This window comes from Nicotiana tabacum, chromosome 4 (genome assembly GCF_000715075.1).
Source record: "Nicotiana tabacum cultivar K326 chromosome 4, ASM71507v2, whole genome shotgun sequence".
Lineage (NCBI taxonomy): Eukaryota > Viridiplantae > Streptophyta > Magnoliopsida > Solanales > Solanaceae > Nicotiana > Nicotiana tabacum.
The window spans coordinates 134215105-134236259 of NC_134083.1; the positions used below are offsets into that span (position 1 = coordinate 134215105).

The window sequence follows — 21155 nt, forward strand, 5'->3', positions numbered from 1 at the left end:
TAGCCAGGCTTGTATTTGCTTAAAGTTTATTTTATAATCTTATTTCAGTTCTTATTTATTTTATAATTCTGGATCAAATTAATTCACGTGTCTATAAACCGCGTTATAAATTCAACTGTATCGTTTTACAGGCAAATACGTGTTTCAGGCATTAAATAGAAACGGTGCATGCCATTTTACTTCTGGAACACGTCACTGAGATTCTGGAACAAGGTTTCAGACACGCTTCTATTTCCCGCCAAAACTTCTTATCACTTCCCGAATAGTCATTAGTGATTATTGAAAAGTTTGGGGGAGAGGTAAAAATTGCATGGGGTGCCCTATTTGGTCGCCCCCATTTAACTTATACCCATATTTTTAAAATTATTTAACCTATACCCTAATTTTGACAACTTCAGATCCTGTGACCTATGTCCAAGAAAATCGGGTATTCAACTTCATTCATGCCAGAACCAGACGTGCAAGTTTCCCCGCATGCGCTCATTTTTTCCTCCTCTTCTTTTCCTCTTCTTTTTCTTTTCTCTCTCAAACATGTTATCTTGTAAGTTACACATGTTATCGTTTCTGAAAATTGGACAAAGAGACAAATCAAGAAGAAAGAAAGACTCGCCACTGCCTTTCAAACATTAATACATCCCAACACAAAGTACGTAAATAATAAAACAAGAATTTATTGTCAAAACTCAAAAAAGTATCAACTGAAGTTTGGGACTGCAGGGACAAACTTCAGATATTACCGGATTAAATTTTGTCTGAAGTTTACAACTATCATGTCAAGAAAAATTATCTGAAGTTCAAATATAATAAGCTGATTTTGTTTGAAGTTTGCACTACAAACTGAAGAACTTCAAACTAATTTGTCTGAAGTTTGCACTACAAACTGAAGAACTTCAAACTAATTTGTCTAAAGTTTGCACCCCAACACAAAGTACGTAAATAATAAAACAAGAGTTTATTGTCAAAACACGAAGAAGTATCAATTGAAGTTTGGGACTGCATGGCCAAATGTCAGACATTACCAAGTTAAATATTGTCTGAAGTTTGCAACTATCATGCCAGGAAAAATTATCTGAAGTTCAAATATGATAAGCTGATTTTGTCTGAAGTTTGCACTACAAACTGAAGTTTTTTTGATTGATTTTGCAAGTCAGGCCAAACTTCAGATGAAAATTTCTGAAGTTTTACTTTTGATAAGGTCACACTTCAGGTAAAAAATTTTGAAGTTCAAACTTCAGACATAAATTCGTGCTACTTCAGGTCCAGTATGTCTGAAGTTACTCGAAAAGTGGGTACGCTTGCAACTTTTTTTGCAAAGCGGGTTTAAGTTAAATCGTGACCCAAAAACTGGGTATAGATGCAAATCCCCCGGGGAGAGGGGACTATCTATATTTGTAAAAAGTGGGCCTACTACGTGGATAAATAAATCATTGGCACATGATGTACGATGCTAAATCGCATGCACGAAAATGACCAATAGGTTGGAAGGTTACTTGAAGAACGAATTCGAGATCAGTTGAAGTCAAAATTATTGATACCAGGTTCATTGATATTGATTCCGGTAAAGAGTCATATGTACGAAAAGAAATAAAAAAATACTCAATCCCAAATAAGAAGGGATTCGACATTAATTACGGAGCAATTACAAATTCTTTAAGCGTAATATGCGAAAACTGTGGAGTAATGAGGATAACAGGCAGACGAGATATCATGGAACGGTTATGAAAAATCTTATTATTTAAACTTGCACCTTTCTCACTTTGTAATCCATCGGAAGACTCTTGTACTTTCTATAATCATTATATTAAATTGTTACTAAGCTAGCCACATATCTTCGAGCAGAAGCAGGATCAATAAGAATTATCCTTTTCTTTTATTCACTTTTAATATTGTTCTTTAATTTTTGGTTAAAGATTAAAAGTTTATTAGCCAAAGTATCAATATACACAACCTGCTCATTAGCCAAAGTCAGGCTCTTTCAAAAATAATCAAAGAAAAACGACTATGAATTCCTATTGCCACACGGCTAGTTACTGTGCTTCACACCTTCTAGGAAGGGTCTAAGCATAGCAGCTGCCTCCAAAGCTAGATCATTCAGCAAGGATAACTATTTAGTCTTTCTAATGTGTGTTTGCTATTTGTGCAGTCATTGCCCTACACTGTGTAACTGTAGTGCTATTTCCTTGAGCCTATCACAGCTCTCGCTTGGTTTGCTGGAATCTCCTATTATTTCTTTCTACCCATATGTGATATACGACTGTTGTAAATAAGAACCTCAGTACTGCACCAGTGGAGCTTCTGTTTTTGACATTCTGATATAGCCGAGCTACTTCATTGTCCTATTGATTGTTCTATCTAGTAATGCTCATACTTCCTTAGAATATGAGCACTGGAAAAATAGGTAGCTATGAGTCTCATCAATACCAGAGTAGCCTTTTTCTCCTCAATTAGTTGTGGATTAAAGTCAAGGCGGACCTACCTTAGGGTTAGGGGGCCACCGGAATCCGTTAGCCTCGGAAAAAATACTGTAAATATATTTTATATATATTTATATATACACTGGGGACCACTTAAATAATTTATCAGGCCCCCTAAATAAACAAAAGCAAGTCAGACACGTTGGTTTTGTAGCTTGTTTATACACTTTAGTTACTTGAAGGTTCCAAGTTTGAAACTTGACTTCTGTACTTCTTCTGTTTTTTACTTTTTTTTTTTAATTCTTTAATACGTGTACTGTTGCACACAAATACACAATAGTCACCCTAAAGTCTTAACTTTTATCATTTTCCAAACTAAAGAACAAAACCTACCTCTCTTCTCCAAACAGACCGTTCCACCCTTTTGCTAAAAAACAAAACCTTTTTTTCAATTAACCCTATAACCTAAAGTCTTAACCTTTATGCTTTTCCAAACTAAAGAACAAAACCCACATCTCTTCTCGAAACAAACCGCTATACCCTTCTGTTAAAAAACAAAACCCTTTTTTTAATTAACCCTATTTAGCTTCTGCTCAAGCTCGAATCCGATAATCGGCAGTCCGAATCGGCGACGACTACTGGGTGTGAGGCTCTTCTTCAACTGAAATAGTAAGTTTATTTGAGTAAAATCTTGATTTTATTTGAGTAAAATCTTGATTTTATTGAGTAAGTTTTGTTTTCATTTGAAAATATTAACTTAGCAAAATAATTTGGTATCAAAAATTTACTTTCTGCAAAGAGTCTTAGAGCCAAAAAGTAAATGCCAAATTAATTTTGTAGGCATTTGAATATTGTGTGCTAATGTTATTTTGAAATATTCTTTCAGTGAAGTGTTTCTTTTCAAAAAAAAACTTTGAATTAGGGCTTTTTTTTTTATAGACTAGAGTGAAATTTCGAACTTGTTTAATTTAATTAATACTTGTTCTCATAGTAGTTATACTAAGCAGTAAGCCTTTATTATAACTTGAATATGGGAAATGTTTTATTCACAAAGTGTCGTAGTATAACTTTAATATTTTTGCAGGGTTTGCCGTTTGCATATTACAAGACAAGATCAATTATATTATATTTTGCTGAACTAAAAGCCTCTTTACTTCAAGGATAAAAAATTTCACAAATTGGTAAGTGTTCCTATTTTAAAGGGTGTAATTTCTCTATTTTAAATGTTGTGTTTTCTTTTTTCTTGATAGAAGGGGTGTGATTGAGTAATTCCCCTGTTATATTCTCTTAGTGTTGTTCTTGATAGAAGAGGTGCGATTCCACTATTGAAAGTTTGCTTTTATTCTTGATGGACACTTAAATTGAATTGAACCATTGTTTTGTAGGAAGTTCTTGTTCTTGTAACTTGATATGGACGTATTTTTTTACGTGGTTTAATTCTTCTCAACCAAGTTCTAGTTTTAGAGAGAATTCCTTCCGTCTAGTCGATGAATTTGATGTGGAATCACTAAATCCCGACCCCGGAGAGAGAATACCCATTGATAAATATAGCCTTAGAATATGAGATGAAGTGAGAAAATACTATATTAAACAAGGGCCTTGCCAACCGGTTGATTACAAATTCCCTAAAACTTTATTCGGAAAGAAAATGCGTTAATTTAGTCCGGGTTGGTTTAAAGATTCAAACTCTAGATGGTTGGAGTATAGTGTGAAGAAAGATACGGCATTTTTTTATGTTGCTATTTATTCAAGAATGATTATGTCCATGGAAGCACAGGTGACTCTTTCACAAAAACTGGCTTTAGGGCTTGGAATAAATCTTCGGAAAGACTTACTTTACATGTTGGTGAAGTAAATAATCTCCACCATAAGTATTTCAATAAGATGCTAGACTTGTCTAATCAATCTTAGTCAATTCAAGTTGTTTTTAACAAGCAATCCGAGAAACAAAGAAGTGATCACTGAATTCGTTTAAATACCTCAATTAATGTTGCAAGGTTCCTCTTGGAATTTGGATTGTCTTTTCGAGGTCACGATGAAAGTGAATCTTCCAAAAATAAAGCCTTTTTCTAGGGCTATTGGAATGGCTTGCAAAGAGGCTTCCGGATGTGGATAGAGTTATATTAAAACATGCTCCAAAAAATGATATGATGACTTCACCAAAAATTCAAAAGGATATTGTTAGCCCTTATGCACAAGAAACTGTGAAAGCTATAATTGATGACTTGGGAGGGGATTATTTTGGGATATTAGTTGATGAGTTCAAGAATATTTCATACCATGAACAAATGGCCCTTGCTTTGCGGTATGTTGACAAAAAAGGCCAAGTGAATGAGCCATTTATTGGTCTTGTTCGTGTTGGTGATACATCTGTAAAGTCATTGAGGGAAGCAATATATTCTTTACTGTTGAAACACTCATTAAGTCTATCTAAAATATGTGGACAAGGATATGATGGAGCTAGTAACATGCAAGGAAAGGTGAATGGTCTTAAAGCTTTAATTTTAGAACAAACTCCATCGGCATATTGTATTCATTATTTTGCGCATCAATTGCAATTGACACTTGTAGCTGTGGCTAAAAAATATAAGAAGGTGGAAACTTTCTTTGTTATAATTGCTAACGTGTTGAATGTAGTTGGAGAATCTTTTAAGCGTAGAGATCAACTTCGTGATCATCAAGCAGAATTGTTGGAGAAATTGCTAGAGAGTGGTGAACTTCAAAGTGGTAAATGATTAAATCAAGAGCGAGGGCTTCAAAGGCTAGGTGACACTCATTGGGGATCACATTGTAGAACGTTGGATAACTTTGTTGTTTTATTTTCATCTATTATTCATGTGCTTGAGGTGGTTGAATGTGAAGGTTCTGAGGCTGATGATAGATTACAAGCAGAAGCGTTTTTGAGTAAAATCAATGCATTTGACTTGTTTTCTTGCTTCACTTGATGTTGAAAGTGTTGATGATGTCGAACGAGTTGAGTAAAGCTTTGCTGAAGAAAGAGCAAGATATTGTTAATGCCATGGTATTTCTTGACCTCACAAAGGAAAGGTTGCAAGTAATGAGAGAAGATGGATGGGTGTCATTGATGGATGACGTTTCTTCATTTTGTGCTAAACATGATATTGTGGTACCCAATATGGAAGAATTCTATATTCCTGGAAAGTCAAAGCATAGACCTTCTACTGTTACGTATTCACATCACTTATGTGTTGATCTTTTTTATTCTGTGATTGATTTGCAGTTTCAGGAGCTTAACAGTCATTTTGATGTTGTGAGTAGTAACTTTCTTCTTGGTATGGCTAACTTGAATCCGGTTAATTCATTTGCTAATTTTGATAAGGAAAAAATAATGACATTGGCCAAGTATTATCCAGATGAGTTTGGCGAATTGAAGCTTTGAGATCTTAGTCACTAACTTGACACTTTCATATTGCACATGCGACGTGGTGACCTTAGGTTTTCTGATTTGAAAGGAATTGGTGATTTGGCAAAAGCCTTGGTTGAGGCAAATCTTGCAGAGAGTTATTCACTTATTTATTTACTTGTAAAGTTAACTCTAATTTTGCCTATCGCGACTGCAACGGTGGAAAGAGTATTTTTATCCATGAAGTACATCAAAGATGAATTACGTAGTAGTATTAGTGATACATTTTTAAATGATTATTTAGTTTGTTACTTTGAGAAGGAAGTATTTACAAATGTAAGTAATGATGCTATTATTGACCGTTTTCAAAATATGAAAGCGCGTCGAGTTCAAGTATGAACAAACGATATACTTTTGTTATATTAGTATCACATTGATGATATTCGATAATATTAAAGTTTGTATTTTGCTGATAAGTTATCATATATGTTTTCATATAGTTGCGCCGAACTTTATCACTAGTAATTGGCATGTTTAAGACAATGGTGCCCCCGTCCTGCTCAAATCTTAAGTCCGCCTCTGATTAAAGTAGTCTTCATTCAATGTTTCCTGGGTGTTTTTCAACTGCTCCCTTAACTTTTTCAGCTTAAGTTCTATAGAAGACATTGCTTTGTACATATCTCTGGTGGATTCCTCCACTAGCTTCAACTTCCTCCACATAGTATACATAGTGTTATCCCCGAATGTCATGCTCCCAAGTATTGTTTACTGCTTCCCTATAACCTTCTTGTTTTAGCAATACATTGAGGAGTCTATATGGTCGTTTTCCCTTTGTCTTTTTACCTATGTATTAAGGAGGATAGATGTCACGATCCAAACTGATGGGCCGCGACGAATACCCGATACCTTACTCAACTGGGTACCAACGCAACGTATCTTTCGTATCATACTATCATAGGTAATTGAGTCGGAGAGGCTGTCGTGAGATAAGTAGAACAAAACATGAGAAAATACTCAATATAGGGTTACCCAACTTGATATTCCGACTTATACATATTACGTACTGGCCTATAAGGCCATACCAGTATCCGTATATATGACATCTGTCTACAAGCCTCTAAGAGTACATAAATATCATAAAGGTCCGGACAGAGCCATGTCATACCAAACAATACATATTCAAATCATACTGACCAAATAGGCAACTTTGGAGCAAGTGTAGTGCACAAACACCTTCTGCTGAGTTGATAGCCTACTAAGAGAACTCTCAACCTATTTATCGGGACCTGCGGGCATGAAATACAGCGTCCCCAGGTAAAAGGGACGTCAGTAAAAATTAGGTACCGAGTATATAAGGCATGACAGTAGTATATAAAAGATATGAAAGAAACATGGAGTAAAGAACTCAACTTGTACTTCTGAATAGCTCTGTGAATCATGAAAAATTATAATGTCATGCATGTGTGTATAAATGCCATACCATACATAGGTATATGCGTACATAATATCATCAAGCCTCTGAGGGCATCCCATCATATCATCTCAGCCACTGTGGGCAAAATCATCAACGTATACCAGCTGATCAGGTGGTGGTGCGTATATAACGCCTTAACTTTTTTCCATATCCCATATACATATAATATATGCGTATATAACGCCTTCTGGTCATGGGTCAATGTACATATATAAATGCATGAAATGCATAAGAAATACGTTAATAAGATTTCTCGAATATCATAAAATTAATATTCCTTTCGGACAAACTTTATCAAATACATATTTTTCTGGGACCCATGAACAGATGATATAATAATAATTCACATGGGGAATCAAGAATATATACACCCCTAGTATTTCTATGAATAGAGTCATTTATGAAAGTTGAGTATTTTGCTCGTTTCGTTTGTATCATTTGGATCATGCCAAAAGAAAGAAGAGATAGCCTTAATATACCTGGAGTAGGGAAAAATTAGTATGATGTTCTAGAAAAAGGTTGCACCGTACTCCTTTAGAACCGCAAAATTTTACGTTGCTATTACGTAGTATAACTTTGTATGAAATCTCACGTTTTTGAATTCTTGAAGATCCATGAAATCTCACGTTACTGAATTATTTTGAAAGCTCACGTTACTGAATATGAAGCTCACGTCCAAAGCCTTGGAGTTCAAAATGAATTCTTTCAAGTTTCAAATGAGTTCTTTCAATGTCTTGCTTGGTAGGCCCCACTTGACTTTAATGCTTAGTAAGACCACTTATTTCAAAGTGTGACACCAATGTATAATACTTATTAGTCATACCAACCTTTAGTTGTCATGGTCCCACATGGACAAGACAATTATTACTCCTACCCACTTTTGCCACTTTCCTTAGTTCTAATTCACGTTTCTTGTGAATTGGACTTGAAGATTGTGAATTAATCATTCTTGTATGAAATTAGTTGAATTTAAGAAGTCTTTCTTTAGTGGGTGTGGGCCCCACTAGGTGATGACTTAGCTAGGAACCCCTCCAAAATTTGCCACTTTTTTTTGTGCGAGTTAATACTCATCATCAAGGCCCCTTTGGGCAGCCACGTTAAGGGGGGTTAGACTTATCCAAATATTGTAATTAATTAGCTAATCTCCCACCAAAAATTATTAATTAACTAGGTAATATCCCATTAATCAATAATTAACTAATTACTTACATAACTAAGAATTATCTCCACTTACTTAAAATACTACTCACTTTTAACATACCTTATACACTTTACTATCATGGCCATGTGGTACCTTGTATAGTACTAGTCCATAAATATCGGGTATTTTAGCTCGGCCGTATTTTATCCCAAAATGTCAAATTTCTACGAAATTTATTTTCTTCGATTTGCTTACCCTCTCACCTTTACGAATTTACTCATGACTTGTTTGAAATAGCATAAAATGCTTATAATCTTAAAATAATCCCATACCCGAACTTACGTCGATTAACTTACGATGAAACTTTAACGTACGAAAAATGCGAGATGTAATATCTCATTTTTGAGCTTTCATCAATTTACTTATGGAGTACTTTCACGTAGGAAAACATGGGGTGTAACATTATTCCCCCCTTTGGAACATTCGTCCTCGAATGTTGACTGGTGCACTTATTATTTTTATGTCTTCCGAATACTTTAGTACTCTCCTTGCCATCTAGGCAATTGTTCTGTGAATAAATCCAAGGTCCAGGGTATTCCCACCTGTAGGTCTCTTTCTCACACCACGACCTGTGGTTGGAATTCTTCTAATCTCGTAACTCTACCTTCTGTCATGTAGCATGTACGACTTTTTTCTTACATGTGCGCCTATGTGACTCTTCTCCCCCTTTTCCTCCAGTTTTTGGCCAATCTCTAGGCTTCACTTTGTAAACATATACAGAGTTTGACAGGATGTCCCTCTAGGCATCTATGGGTATACTGAAGTTCTTCCTTCAGTACTTTGTTGAACTCACGAATATTGCTATACCTTATTTTGTTAACTGAGGTCTGTTGCCAAAATCCTAGTTACCTTCGTTGCTTATCTCATATGTATAAATCCATGTCCTTTACTGTTTCCACATTACTGTTCATCTTAAGAATGACGGCCTAATCTCATCTCATACTTTATAACTTTTATCCATCCATTGTTGATTATATTGATCTATAATCTACCTCTGATAACTTAACCTTTTATGTAACATTGTCGCTAGGGTTCACGTTTCATCGGGGAACATCTGAAATGATTAGACTAATCCACCTGAGGCGATACCATGCTTTCATAACGGTATCTCATAGCATCCCAATGTGATTCACCTTACATGGGTATTTTAATCCTGTCCAATTCATGGGATCCCTTTCTTTTCTCCGTCAGATAATTACTCAATCGAAGGCCCAAACGTCATCATTTATCTATCACAATTACACCCTCATTCTATTACCAGGGTAGCATTCCATCTCTTCTAAATGCTATTAGTCTTAGACTCCTTTGAGTTCATTCAGGTTATAGTGAGCTATGTATAACTTTGAGAAACCATCTGCTCTTCTTGTTTTCATGGGCTTAATCCCGAGGACTTATCCATTCTCGTCACCTCCTCACTCACCCTTTCTTATCATTACTCCTGTCTTCCTAAAACCTTGTCGTTTTACCATACTTTAGCTTGCGACCTACACATATCTATTTATATTACTCGTAACCTTCCTTCAGCTTGCTTGCACCACAGATTTCCTTATGTGATTTTGGAACATCAAGCGAGACATCACATCGTCTCTAACTCTTCTTTACTCTCTTAACTAGATCTCTCGGTACCTAGAAATCATAGGCTGGAAAATATGCCACTGACGACGCCGTTATCATTCCTGGATATTGAATCCCCGCACTTCTAGACATCTATCCAAAGTATGGACTATTCACAATCTTCTGCATTTGAGTATCTCGTACATTGTCCACCTTTACCTTACTTGCATTAAAGTCTCGCATCACATCTTCTATCTCTTTCATGACCTCCCTTCCATATAGGTATAATTTACATCCACAACTTGAAGCTCTATTATAATACTTGCACCTCTGGTGCATACACAATCCGGTGGGAGCTTCATATTGACTTCTTATGAGGCTAGTACTCTTCTAACTGGCTTTATCGTAGAGCCGTTATAGAATATGGCTATTGTACTATCTCTCTTATACCTCTGATATTAAGAGTGATTTTTCACTGTTCTCAATCATAATGTCTATAGATTTCTGGGTCCAATAATCAGACTTCTGATTTACTCAGTTAATGTAACTCTTTAGTTTCCTCTTCCTTCTGATCAGCCTTTATGTAGGCTTGAGCTATCTTCCGATCTACGGCTCATGATATTAGTTATTACTTTAGCCTTCCATGGGTGCTATATAATATCTATGATACAATCTTCTAACAATGCAATCCTTTGTTTATACCCTAGGCTCAATTCTTTCTTTTAACTTATACCGGAGTCTTTCTACGGCTGTATGAATGTCAGTATATACGCTGCATGGATAATACTCTGAGCTCTTAAGTGCGTTCATAATGTAACTAACTCTGGATCATTGATCGAATAATTTTTTTTGTTCCTTTTCAACTTTCTTTAAATGTAAGCAATTACTTTTCGTGGTCGTTCTGCCACTTGTTGCATGAAGGCTTGGCTTATCTTAGTGCCCACACATATTGGAATTTCGTACAATCCATATGATCTTTAATATCACCTTTTGATTTTGATTTTTTTTCTTCCTGTTCATAGCCACGATAGGTGCCACTTTCTTATGGAGTGCATACAATGTTATTGTGAGACTGTTGTTATATGAGCATTTCCTCTTTAGGTCACTGTGCTTAGGTTGAAGCCTTCTTCCTTACTTCCTCAGCTAGTTTTTTCATTGTAGTACTTAGGGAGGACCCTCTGATTCTTGCAAGGCTGCGAGCTTATTACATCTTATACTCGATGGAATTTTTGATGTCCTTCCTCGCCTATAATTATCCGTAGTTACTTACCTTCACGCTCTTGTGCTCTTAGGATTGCTTCTGGACTGAAATTTTTGACTATTTTCCAGTGGCATTCTCTTTTATTTCCGTAATACTCATACGGTACCTTTAACTACCCCAACTCCTATCTGAATATTTCTCAAATGTTACAATGTCATTACTGCGAGGCTGAATTTGCCATATTGGGTTTTATTATGTTTATCTTGCACGATCTGCTGACTCGTCTGTAACCTCCTGTCTAGCTATAACTAGGCTCTTTCAGAATCAACTACCAACTACTCGTTGGCCCATTATCATATTAATGTTCCGCGTAATCTTTCTTGGGTTATTTCTTTTGTCTTAACTTACGTCTTGCTTTGGCTCCTTATCTATCAATAACATCCCAGGCCGGAACTCTTACTTCCTCTCCTTGCCGTCGTGCTAGCGTAATGTTCTAGAATCGTAGCATACCTGTAGGCTTTGAATAAGTGTTATCTTATCCTTTTCTCATTCTTATCGCATTCTTCTTTTATCATTCCATAGTTACTAGAACCATTTATTTCTGACTTAATGCTACATCACTCCATATTCCCCCCTTTAGGGGAGTACTAAGATTTAATGCTACGATGATCTACGTATAGATGATTTACCTTCTCATCTTTGGTATCTTTTCACATCATCGATGGTCCTTACTCGCCTCGCGGTAATCTTTCTGTACCAAGGATAACGAAATTCCTCACTCGCGAGGGTGACACTTAGTGTAACTGGCACATACAGTCCCTTAAACTTAACTTTGCTCACATTGCTTGCTTTAGGAAAGCGTCTTCCTAAATGACCATTCTCTGAATTTCTTATGAATCTTTTTCGGTTGTCCATTCTATTATCGCCGGAACGTAATCTGAAATTCTCATGATGTCGACCATTATCAAATCACTCAGTCCCTAATTCATGTTTAGTTTATCTTGTTCACTAGTCCATACTGATTTTTATTACTCTGGGGTCTAACTTTTCCTTCTGGTAGTCGCGTTGGAGCCATGAACTTACTTCTCGAAATGAGGATATGGCTTTATGGCCTATACTCTTTTGTTGTCTCAAGGCATGTCACCTCTCGTCTTTTCCTTCCCTTTACTATAGACTCTGTAATGCTGTCATCTTTTTGATCTACCGTTGTCATCCATGTATCACATCTTACTTATAATGCTTCATTAACTCTCTTTTTATTTCCCGCAAACATTTGTGTCTATCACTTTATTCTGAAAACTCGAACAGGATATTCTTTTGCTTTTAGCTCCCCTTGCTTCATCCCCTGGCTCTTCGGGTTGCCTAACATGCTCGCTCTACTAGGGACGGGAGCCACACTAAGATAATATTTATCCTTTCAGGGCTTCCAGTGCCTATCTTTGTAGTACTCATATCTAGCTGTACTATTTTAGAGTGCACCATCTGGGTATCTTACAAAGAGATCTATTGGCACATTTGTAATATCCTTCAGAAAGGTAAACTAACGCAAACAATCTATTTACCATTTTGGGTTACTCTAATCCCAACCGGATCCTAATATCATGTCCTTTTCTTAAACTACACATGATAGCCCCCAATAGGGGTATAACTGAGATGAGTGTGGCCAATTCTACATACATCTGTTACTGTTAAAGGTAAGTCACAATGCTTATACTTTTCTGCCTGAGTTGAAAATACCGATAATCTTCATTAACTGGGTACCTCGTACCCTTCTCATCTTGCTCCTTTTACTTGTTGAAGCTTGTATCTATCTTCTGAATCTCTCATTGCCTTTCACCATAGAGGTGGATAGATATTCTTACCTTAAGGCTCCTTATCAAGAAGCTTACACGTAAGGTACGTACATGTTCTGCTGAAGACCTCACATTTATCCATCTAGGAATGATGCAAATTCGAGTTCCTCTAACTTAACTCTTCCACAGCCACATTCAATATCTTACCAATTGTCTTTCTGGATATAGATGTCGTTGTATAACGAATAAAATAGAATTTAGGAATTTGAATTTTTCACAACTGAGCTCTACCACACGATCTAGAGTAAGAAGAAAGAGTGACAGTCCTAAATGCCCTGTAGCCTCCTGTTTATAAGTGTGGTGCACAACACACCCATAAACAAGACTCTACTAGACACGTCTTGTAGACTCCCTAGGACAGAGTTGCACAGTTCCAAAACCAAACGCCATAGGTATATTTTATTAGGGTTGTCTTCCACTTCTGGCGATCAAGTTCCTCTGAGTTGAGCTTCATAATTTTGATCCCGTCCCTAATTATTTCAACTGTATGCCTTGGTGTTGAGCTCGATCGATTTCGTGCTTCCTCCAGATAGAGTAGAGTATGTCAGTTTCCTTGCTGTTGTGGCAACCATAATCAATCTCTGGTCGCTTCACTGGTTCTCCCGTTGGTGGGTTTTGAAGTATTGTAGGCACACTTCCCACAATGTGATAATTGTATAAGGGGTAATTATTGAGTCACCCCTGTTTTTGGTGTTACCATTCTGCTATTAGTTCAACTGCGTGGTTATTTATCGGTAGTGGATCCTCTTGCCATTTTCGACATTGGCGAGTCATGGTGTATGTTAGCTATCGAGAGCTTTCGCCTAGTTTTGTAACATTATATTTCTTCTTTATCTTTTACAGTTAATTTCTTTGTTTATATTCTAGTTCTACAAAGTTTGCTTGAGGCCTCGATATATAAAGTTAATTGATTTGGCTTACAAACCACATTTTAGGTTAAACAATATTTTCTTTATTTTCCTATAAATTATGCAAAAAGATTATGTGAAAAGTCTGGATAGACTATGTGAAAAGTTTGTCTTTTTCTCACTTTCATGTTATTATAGGGCAAAATACAAAATTGACCGGTCGACTGAAACTAATTGCATTCCTTAGTTGAAAAATATATAAGATATGTATATTTATTATATATATCATACATATATATATATATATATATATATATATATATATAGAAAATATACATTTTATTGACTATTATTTTTTGGAGCGACAAAAAATATACATTTTCCATTATTATATTCCTTTTGGATATATAAAGTACTCGTTAATAGAACTTTGTTTTGAACAATATATCAATTATTTAAAGTTATCTTTATCCCTAGATATGAAGTAACTGTCATTTCTCAAAATATGAAAAATAAATAAATTTAATTACTATCTTCGTAATCGTGTTCAAACAAAACATAACACCTAATTCCGGAGAATAGATAGTCAAATAATAGCTAATCTTATCCATGAAAAATATAATTTTTTTAAAAGACAAAAATATTAAGTCCATTACTCAAATGACCATTCAACTATTCGAAATTACCTAGTACAATCATATTTCTTTTGTTTGTAACAAAAAAACTACTACTAAATTATGTCTATAACACTCATAAAATCACTCGACCAGATTTCTCAAGCTTCCGATAGCTAAATGCTATTTTACCCTATAAATTATCAAGCTTATTTTTTTAATATTCTAATATTTTTTCTCTTTTAATTTATATAATAAACTTACTTATAAAACAACTAAATTTTATTTATAAATTAAAAAATAATAAATAATTTTCAACCATATATAATATTAGAATACATTAAAATAAATGAGTACAATATAAAATTTAATTAAAATAGTTTGTGTGTAATTAATTTTAATAATAACAACAAAAACTCAAAATTTGTTTATAATTGAGAATGAAAGAGGACAAGAGCTTTTAATGTAAGATTTTTCTATGTTTATTGGTGGCCCAATAAGTTTAAGGCCCATAATAAATATTTAATTAATGAGCAAATCTCATCCGTCCGATCGGTTACTTGATGAACGTACCGGATTAAGTGAGAACCTCTATAAATTGGTTCTCTCCCCACCCATTAGGATTACCGTATTTTATTTTCTCTCTTCCATCACTAAAGTCGGCAATAACGAAAGCTAGGGCAAGGGGCGAGAAACCAATTTGAATTAACACTTCCGCTTCACGATGATGGCTTACGATTCAGGTATGTTTTTTGTACGATTTTGTGTAAGATTATCATGTTCAAGATTCTGGTATGCAATAAAGTTTATGCTAACATGTGGTATCAAAGCCTGGATTGTTTGAACTGATGATCTTCGATTATAAAAATATTAATTCATGACGTATGTGATGCACCATCAAACTGCATAAAGTTTTATGCTTACAGTATATATAAATTCTCTAATAAGGAATGTTATTTTCTAGAACCAGATTTTATAAAATTACATGGTCGTTGCGTCTTTGAGATTGCTCTTAAAAGAGCAAGTGACAATAGGGACATTTGTGCCTATGTGGTCAGTTTACTGACTTTGATCAACCCAAATAGATAGTATTAGCAGAAAATCCTCGACGGCTTGATTCTGTTAGGGTTGTTTATGATTATTTATTTAATAAATTAAATAAATAAACAATCAATGAAGAATGAATACATTAAATATACGTCGCTTTATATTCCTGTTTTATAAACGCCGCTGCATCTGGGATTGAAATATTAGGTATTGATGTTGTTACTAAGTTATCCCATTATGTCCCTTTTTTTATAATTGTGGTCATGGAATTATGTTTGTTTCTTTAGGCTCCTTTTTTAATATTCGGGCTATTGATTATTTATGTGTGTGTTTAAAGTTACATAGTTTGTTAGTTACCAAAGTGATCAAACTAGATTGTTTAAAGTATTCACATGCATAAAATCTTCAGATATTTATTTTATGTGTGCAATTATATTTATATAGTTTGTTAGTCACCAAAGTGGCCAAACTAGTATGTTCATGAAAATATGCATACATAAAATTATAATTTATCCATAAAATTAATAAAATGCCAATAATTAAAAATTAGTGGATAAATTAATTTTCACTATTGCTAGAACTTAAGGATTTACTCAAAGGCGAATCAATTATTCTATGAATAGTGAATATGAAGTGAATATGATGAGGTAAAATTAATATTCTTCAGTCAAATATATATTGTCTGTCCAAAGATGGCATATATATTTGGTTAAAAATATTTAATTACCCATTAAAGACTAAATGGTACTTAAATTATGATAGTGTGTCGTAGTATTTACCCAAAGGAGAATTGTGATATGCTTTAACTGTTTTGTTGAATCCATATTGATTTGTGAGCATGTATTATCTATTTTGTAGCTATTCCTTTTCATTCGCTTGCTTCGTCTGTTACTATTTTCAACGGATTGAACTTCTCTAAATGGCGTGAACAAGTCCAGTTCCACTTAGGTGTGATGGATCTTGACTTGGCTCTGCTGAATGATAAGCCCGCTGCCATTACTGATTCGAGCAGTGCGGATGAGAAGTCTTTCCATAAAGCATGGGAACGCTCTAACATGCTAAGCCTTATGTTTATGCGAATGAATATTGCTAACAACATTAAGAGTACTATTCCACAAACAGAAAGTGTCAGGGAATACCTGAAGTTTGTGGAAGAACAGTTTCGTTCTGCAGATAAGTCTCTCGCTGGTACACTAATGGCTGAACTCACGACCATGAAGTTTGATGGGTCGCGTAGTATACAAAACCATATCATCGAGATGACTAACATTGCAGCAAGACTTCAGACCTTGGGGATGAAAGTGGATGATGCCTTCTTGGTTCAGTTTATTCTGAACTCGTTACTTCCTGAGTATGGACCTTTTCAAATTAACTATAACACTATTAAGAATAAGTAAAATATTAGTGAATTGTCTAGTATGCTTACTCAGGAGGAGTCAAGACTTAAGAAATAATGGAGTCATTCAATTAACCTCATGGGTCAAGGAGCTGGTAAATGACTTAAAGTGAAGCCCAACAAGTTCAAGAAGAAGAAAGTACCTGCTAAAGCTCCACAGGATGCTAAGAAGGAACATAAGGTAGATACGTGTTGTTTCTGTAACAAGGAAGGACACTATCAGAAAGATTGCCTGAAACGTAAAGCTTGGTTCGAAAAGAAAGGTACAATTAGTGCTTTTGTATGTTTCGAATCAAATTTAATAGAAGTTACTAATAATACTTGGTGGCTTGATTCTGGTGCAACTGCTCATGTATCTACTACGTTGCAGGGATTCCTTACGATCCAAACTACAAATCCAAATAAGAATTTCTTGTTCATGAAAAATTGTATGAAGTCTCCAATTGAAGGCATATGGACTTATCGTTTGATCATGGAGACTAGACGTCACCTTGATCTATTACAAACTCTTTATGTACCTTCAGTTTCTAGGAATTTGATGTCTCTTTCAAGACTTGATGTTTCTGGATTTGATTTAAAGTTTGAAAATTGATGTTTTAATTTATATAAGAATGCTATTTTTTATGGTTCTGGTTTTCTTAGTGATGATTTATATAAATTGAAACTCGATATTGGTTTTTCTGAATCCCTTCTTAATGTTCAACATAATGTTGGAATTAAACGTAGTTCACTAGATGAAAGTTCTGCTTACTTGTGACATAAATGTTTGGGTCATATATCCAAAGAAAGGTTAGAAAGATCAGTAAAGAATGAGATTCTTCCGAATCTAAATTTTACTGATCTTACTATATGTTTGGATTGCATTAAGGGAAAGCAAACCAAGCATAGTAAGAAAGGTGCCACAAGAAGCACCAAACTTCTTGAAATTATACACATTGATATTTGTGGACCCTTTCATGTTCCATCTTTTGGTGGAGAGAAATATTTTATCACTTTTATCGATGATTTTTCACATTATGGATACATCTATTTGCTTAAAGAAAAATCTCAAGCAACAGATGCTCTCAAGGTGTTTGTTAATGAGGTTGAAAGGCAATTAGATAAAAAGGTAAAAATTATTAGGTCAAATAGAGGTGATGAATATTATGGAAAATATAATGAATCGGGACAATGTCCAGGTCCATTTGCAAAGTTCCTCGAGGAACATAGCATATATGCATAGTATACTATGCCGGGAATAACTCAACAAAATGGTGTTGCAGAAAGGCGTAATCGAACACTTATGGATATGGTTAGGAGCATGATGAGTAATTCCTCATTACATAAATCATTGTGGATGTATGCTCTTAAAATCGATGTATATTTATTAAACAGGGTTCCTTGTAAGGCAGTTCCAAAGACCCCTTTTGAACTGTGGACAGGAAGGAAACCTAGTTTAAGGCACCTGCATGTTTGGAGTTGCCCAACGGAAGCTAGATTTTATAATCTACAAGAAAAGAAATTAGATTCTTGAACAATAAGTGGTTACTTTATTTGTTACCCAGAAAAATCTAAAGGGTACGTGTTTTACTGTCCAAACCATAGTTCGAGAATTGTCGAAACCGGTAATGCAAGATTCATTTAGAATGGTGAAGTTAGTGGGAGTGTTGAAAAGCAAAGTGTGGAAATAAAAGAGATGAGGGTCAATATTCTATTACCCACGAATGTGCCTACTTCCACACAAATACCAAATATTGTTCCAGATATTGAAGAACACTTTGACAACACCGAGCAACATTTGGATGAAACACTTCATGAAAAAACTAACTCACAAATATCTGACACAAATGAACCACAAGAAATGCCATTAAGAAAATCTCAAAGAGTTAGAAAATCGGCTATTTCGGATGATTACGTGGTTTATTTGCAAGAGTCAGATTTAGACATTGGTCTTAATAAGGATCCGGTTTCATTTTCACAAGCCATAGAAAGTAATGAGTCTGACAAATGGAATGATGCCATGAATGAAGAGCTAAAATCCATGGAATGCAATAAAGTCTGGGATCTCGTTAAGACCAATCCATGGAATACAATTGCCAGAAAGTTCTAAAAGATTCGGGTGTAGATGGGTCTTTAAGACCAAACACGATTCAAACGGCAATATTGAATGATACAAAGCCAGACTTATTGCCAAAGGTTATACTCAGAATGGAGGCATTGATTATAAAGAGACATTTTCACCGGTCTCAAAGAAAGACTCGTTAAGAATTATTATGGCTTTGGTGGCTCATTATGATTTAGAGTTACACTAAATGGATGTGAAAACTGCCTTTCTTAATGGAAACATCGAGGAGGAAGTTTATATGGACTAATCAGAGGGTTTTGAAACTAAAGAAAAAGGTCAAATAGTGTGTAAACTGAAGAAGTCAATATATGGACTTAAACAAGCCTCACGACAATGGTATATAAAGTTTAATGATACCATAACATCTTTTGGATTTGTGAAAAATAGCGTTGATCGGTGTATATACCAAAAGATCTGTGGGAGCAAGTTTATATTTTTAGTCCAATATGTTGATGATATTCTACTTGTTGCTAATGATTTAGGCATATTGCGTGAGACTAAAGATTTTCTCTCTAAGAATTTTGAAATGAAAGATATGGGTGATGCATCCTATGTGATAGGAATAGAAATATTCTGTGATAGATCACAAGGATTATTGAGATTGTCTCAGAAAGGCTATATCGAAAGAATTCTAGAGAGATTTAATATGAACAATTATTCAGCAGGAATTGTTCCAATTCAAAAAAGGGACAAATTTAGTCTCATGCAATGCCCTAAAAATGATGTAGAAGGAAAGAAAATGGAATCAATTCATTACTCTTCAATTATTGGTAGTCTGATGTATGCTCAGACTTGCACAAGATCGGATATTAGTTTTGCGATCGGAATGCTAGGAAGATATCAGAGTAACCCAGGAATTGATCACCAGAAAGATGCAAAGAAAGTTTTGAGGTACTTGAAAGAAACGAAGGATTACATGCTCATGTATAGGAGATCTAAGCATTTGGAAGTTGTTGGATACTCAGATTCAGATTTCGCTGGATGTATTGACACTAGAAAGTCCACGTTTGGTTATTTGTTCCAATTGGCTGAAGGAGCAATATCATGGAAGAGTGCCAAACAATCTGTCATTGTTACATCCACGATGGAAGCAGAATTTGTGGCTTGTTTTGAAGCCACAATTCATGCATTATGGCTGCGAAACTTTATTTCAGGGCTTGGGGTTGTTGACACCATTACTAGGCCGCTAAAAATTTACTGTGATAATTCTGCAACAGTATTCTTCTCCAAGAACGATAAGTACTCCAAAGGTGCCAAGCATATGGAATAAAAATACTTTACCATAAAGAAAAAAGTTCAGAAATAAAGAGTGTCTCTTGAGCATATTAAAACTGATCTCATGATTGCAGATCCGTTAACGAAAGGTTTACAGCCAAAGACATTTAAGGAACATGTACATAGAATGGGTCTTGGCTGTATTTATGATTGATGTATTTATGATTTTTGACACTCTGAGCTCATTTACGTATTTTTGATATATATTAATGATTTCCTGTTTCTCATAATGGTGTACACATTATTGTTTTGAGATGTTGCAGGATAAGTCTCAATGAGACATTATTATGGACCATAATATTTTATAGCTTATGGACCTGGTACGATGAGCTGCTAATGTTGTAGTATATGGAAGGGAGTATGTAGACAAATTATATATAACCGCCATAACTCAAATTTAGTAGTTTATCGTGTTATGGAATTTATGATGGACATTATAGAAGAGATTTGTTTATGCGCAACTAATGTTTATATGATTAAATATTAATGTTATGTGATTATTGGGCCAAGTGGGAGAATGTAGGATTTTTCTACATTTATTGGTGGCCCAATAAGTTTAAGGCCCATAATTAATATTTAATTAATGAGCAAATCTCATCCGTCCGATCGGTTACTTGATGGACGTACCAGATTAAGTGAGAACCTCTATAAATTGGTCCTCTCCCCACCCATTAGGATTACCGTATTTTATTTTCTCTCTTCCATCACTAAAGTCGGCGGTAACGAAAACTAGGGCAAGGGACGAGAAACCAATTTGAATTAACGCTTCCGCTTCACGATGATGGCTTATGATTCAGGTATGTTTTCTGT

The 21155-nt window shown here is 35.0% G+C and overlaps 3 protein-coding genes across 3 annotated transcripts; all 3 read left to right on the forward strand.

The window, feature by feature from the left end:
- Window positions 1-4564: 4564 nt before the first annotated feature.
- LOC142180132 (uncharacterized) lies at window positions 4565-5359 on the forward strand. Its single transcript, XM_075251059.1, has 2 exons — window positions 4565-5141; window positions 5277-5359. The coding sequence occupies exons 1-2, from the start codon at window positions 4565-4567 to the stop codon at window positions 5357-5359; spliced, it is 660 nt and encodes a 219-aa protein (XP_075107160.1).
- A 17-nt stretch (window positions 5360-5376) lies between these two features.
- On the forward strand, window positions 5377-5814 carry LOC142180133 (uncharacterized). The gene has a single exon (XM_075251060.1). It carries the CDS (start codon window positions 5377-5379, stop codon window positions 5812-5814), a length of 438 nt encoding a protein of 145 aa, XP_075107161.1.
- Window positions 5815-19605: 13791 nt separating this feature from the next.
- Window positions 19606-20499, forward strand: LOC142180134 (secreted RxLR effector protein 161-like). The gene is made up of 2 exons (XM_075251061.1): window positions 19606-20320; window positions 20420-20499. Exons 1-2 carry the CDS (start codon window positions 19606-19608, stop codon window positions 20497-20499), a joined length of 795 nt encoding a protein of 264 aa, XP_075107162.1.
- Window positions 20500-21155: the final 656 nt, after the last annotated feature.

Bases quoted from the DNA above. Each gene is read 5' to 3' on its own strand.
- LOC142180133 (XM_075251060.1), top strand. From the start codon at position 5,377: ATGTCGAACGAGTTGAGTAAAGCTTTGCTGAAGAAAGAGCAAGATATT.
- LOC142180134 (XM_075251061.1), top strand. From the start codon at position 19,606: ATGGGTGATGCATCCTATGTGATAGGAATAGAAATATTCTGTGATAGA. The intron at 20,321-20,419 runs GTGCCAAGCATA...TCATGATTGCAG, and splicing joins GAACGATAAGTACTCCAAAG to ATCCGTTAACGAAAGGTTTA.
- LOC142180132 (XM_075251059.1), top strand. From the start codon at position 4,565: ATGACTTCACCAAAAATTCAAAAGGATATTGTTAGCCCTTATGCACAA. The intron at 5,142-5,276 runs GTAAATGATTAA...TTGAATGTGAAG, and splicing joins GAGTGGTGAACTTCAAAGTG to GTTCTGAGGCTGATGATAGA.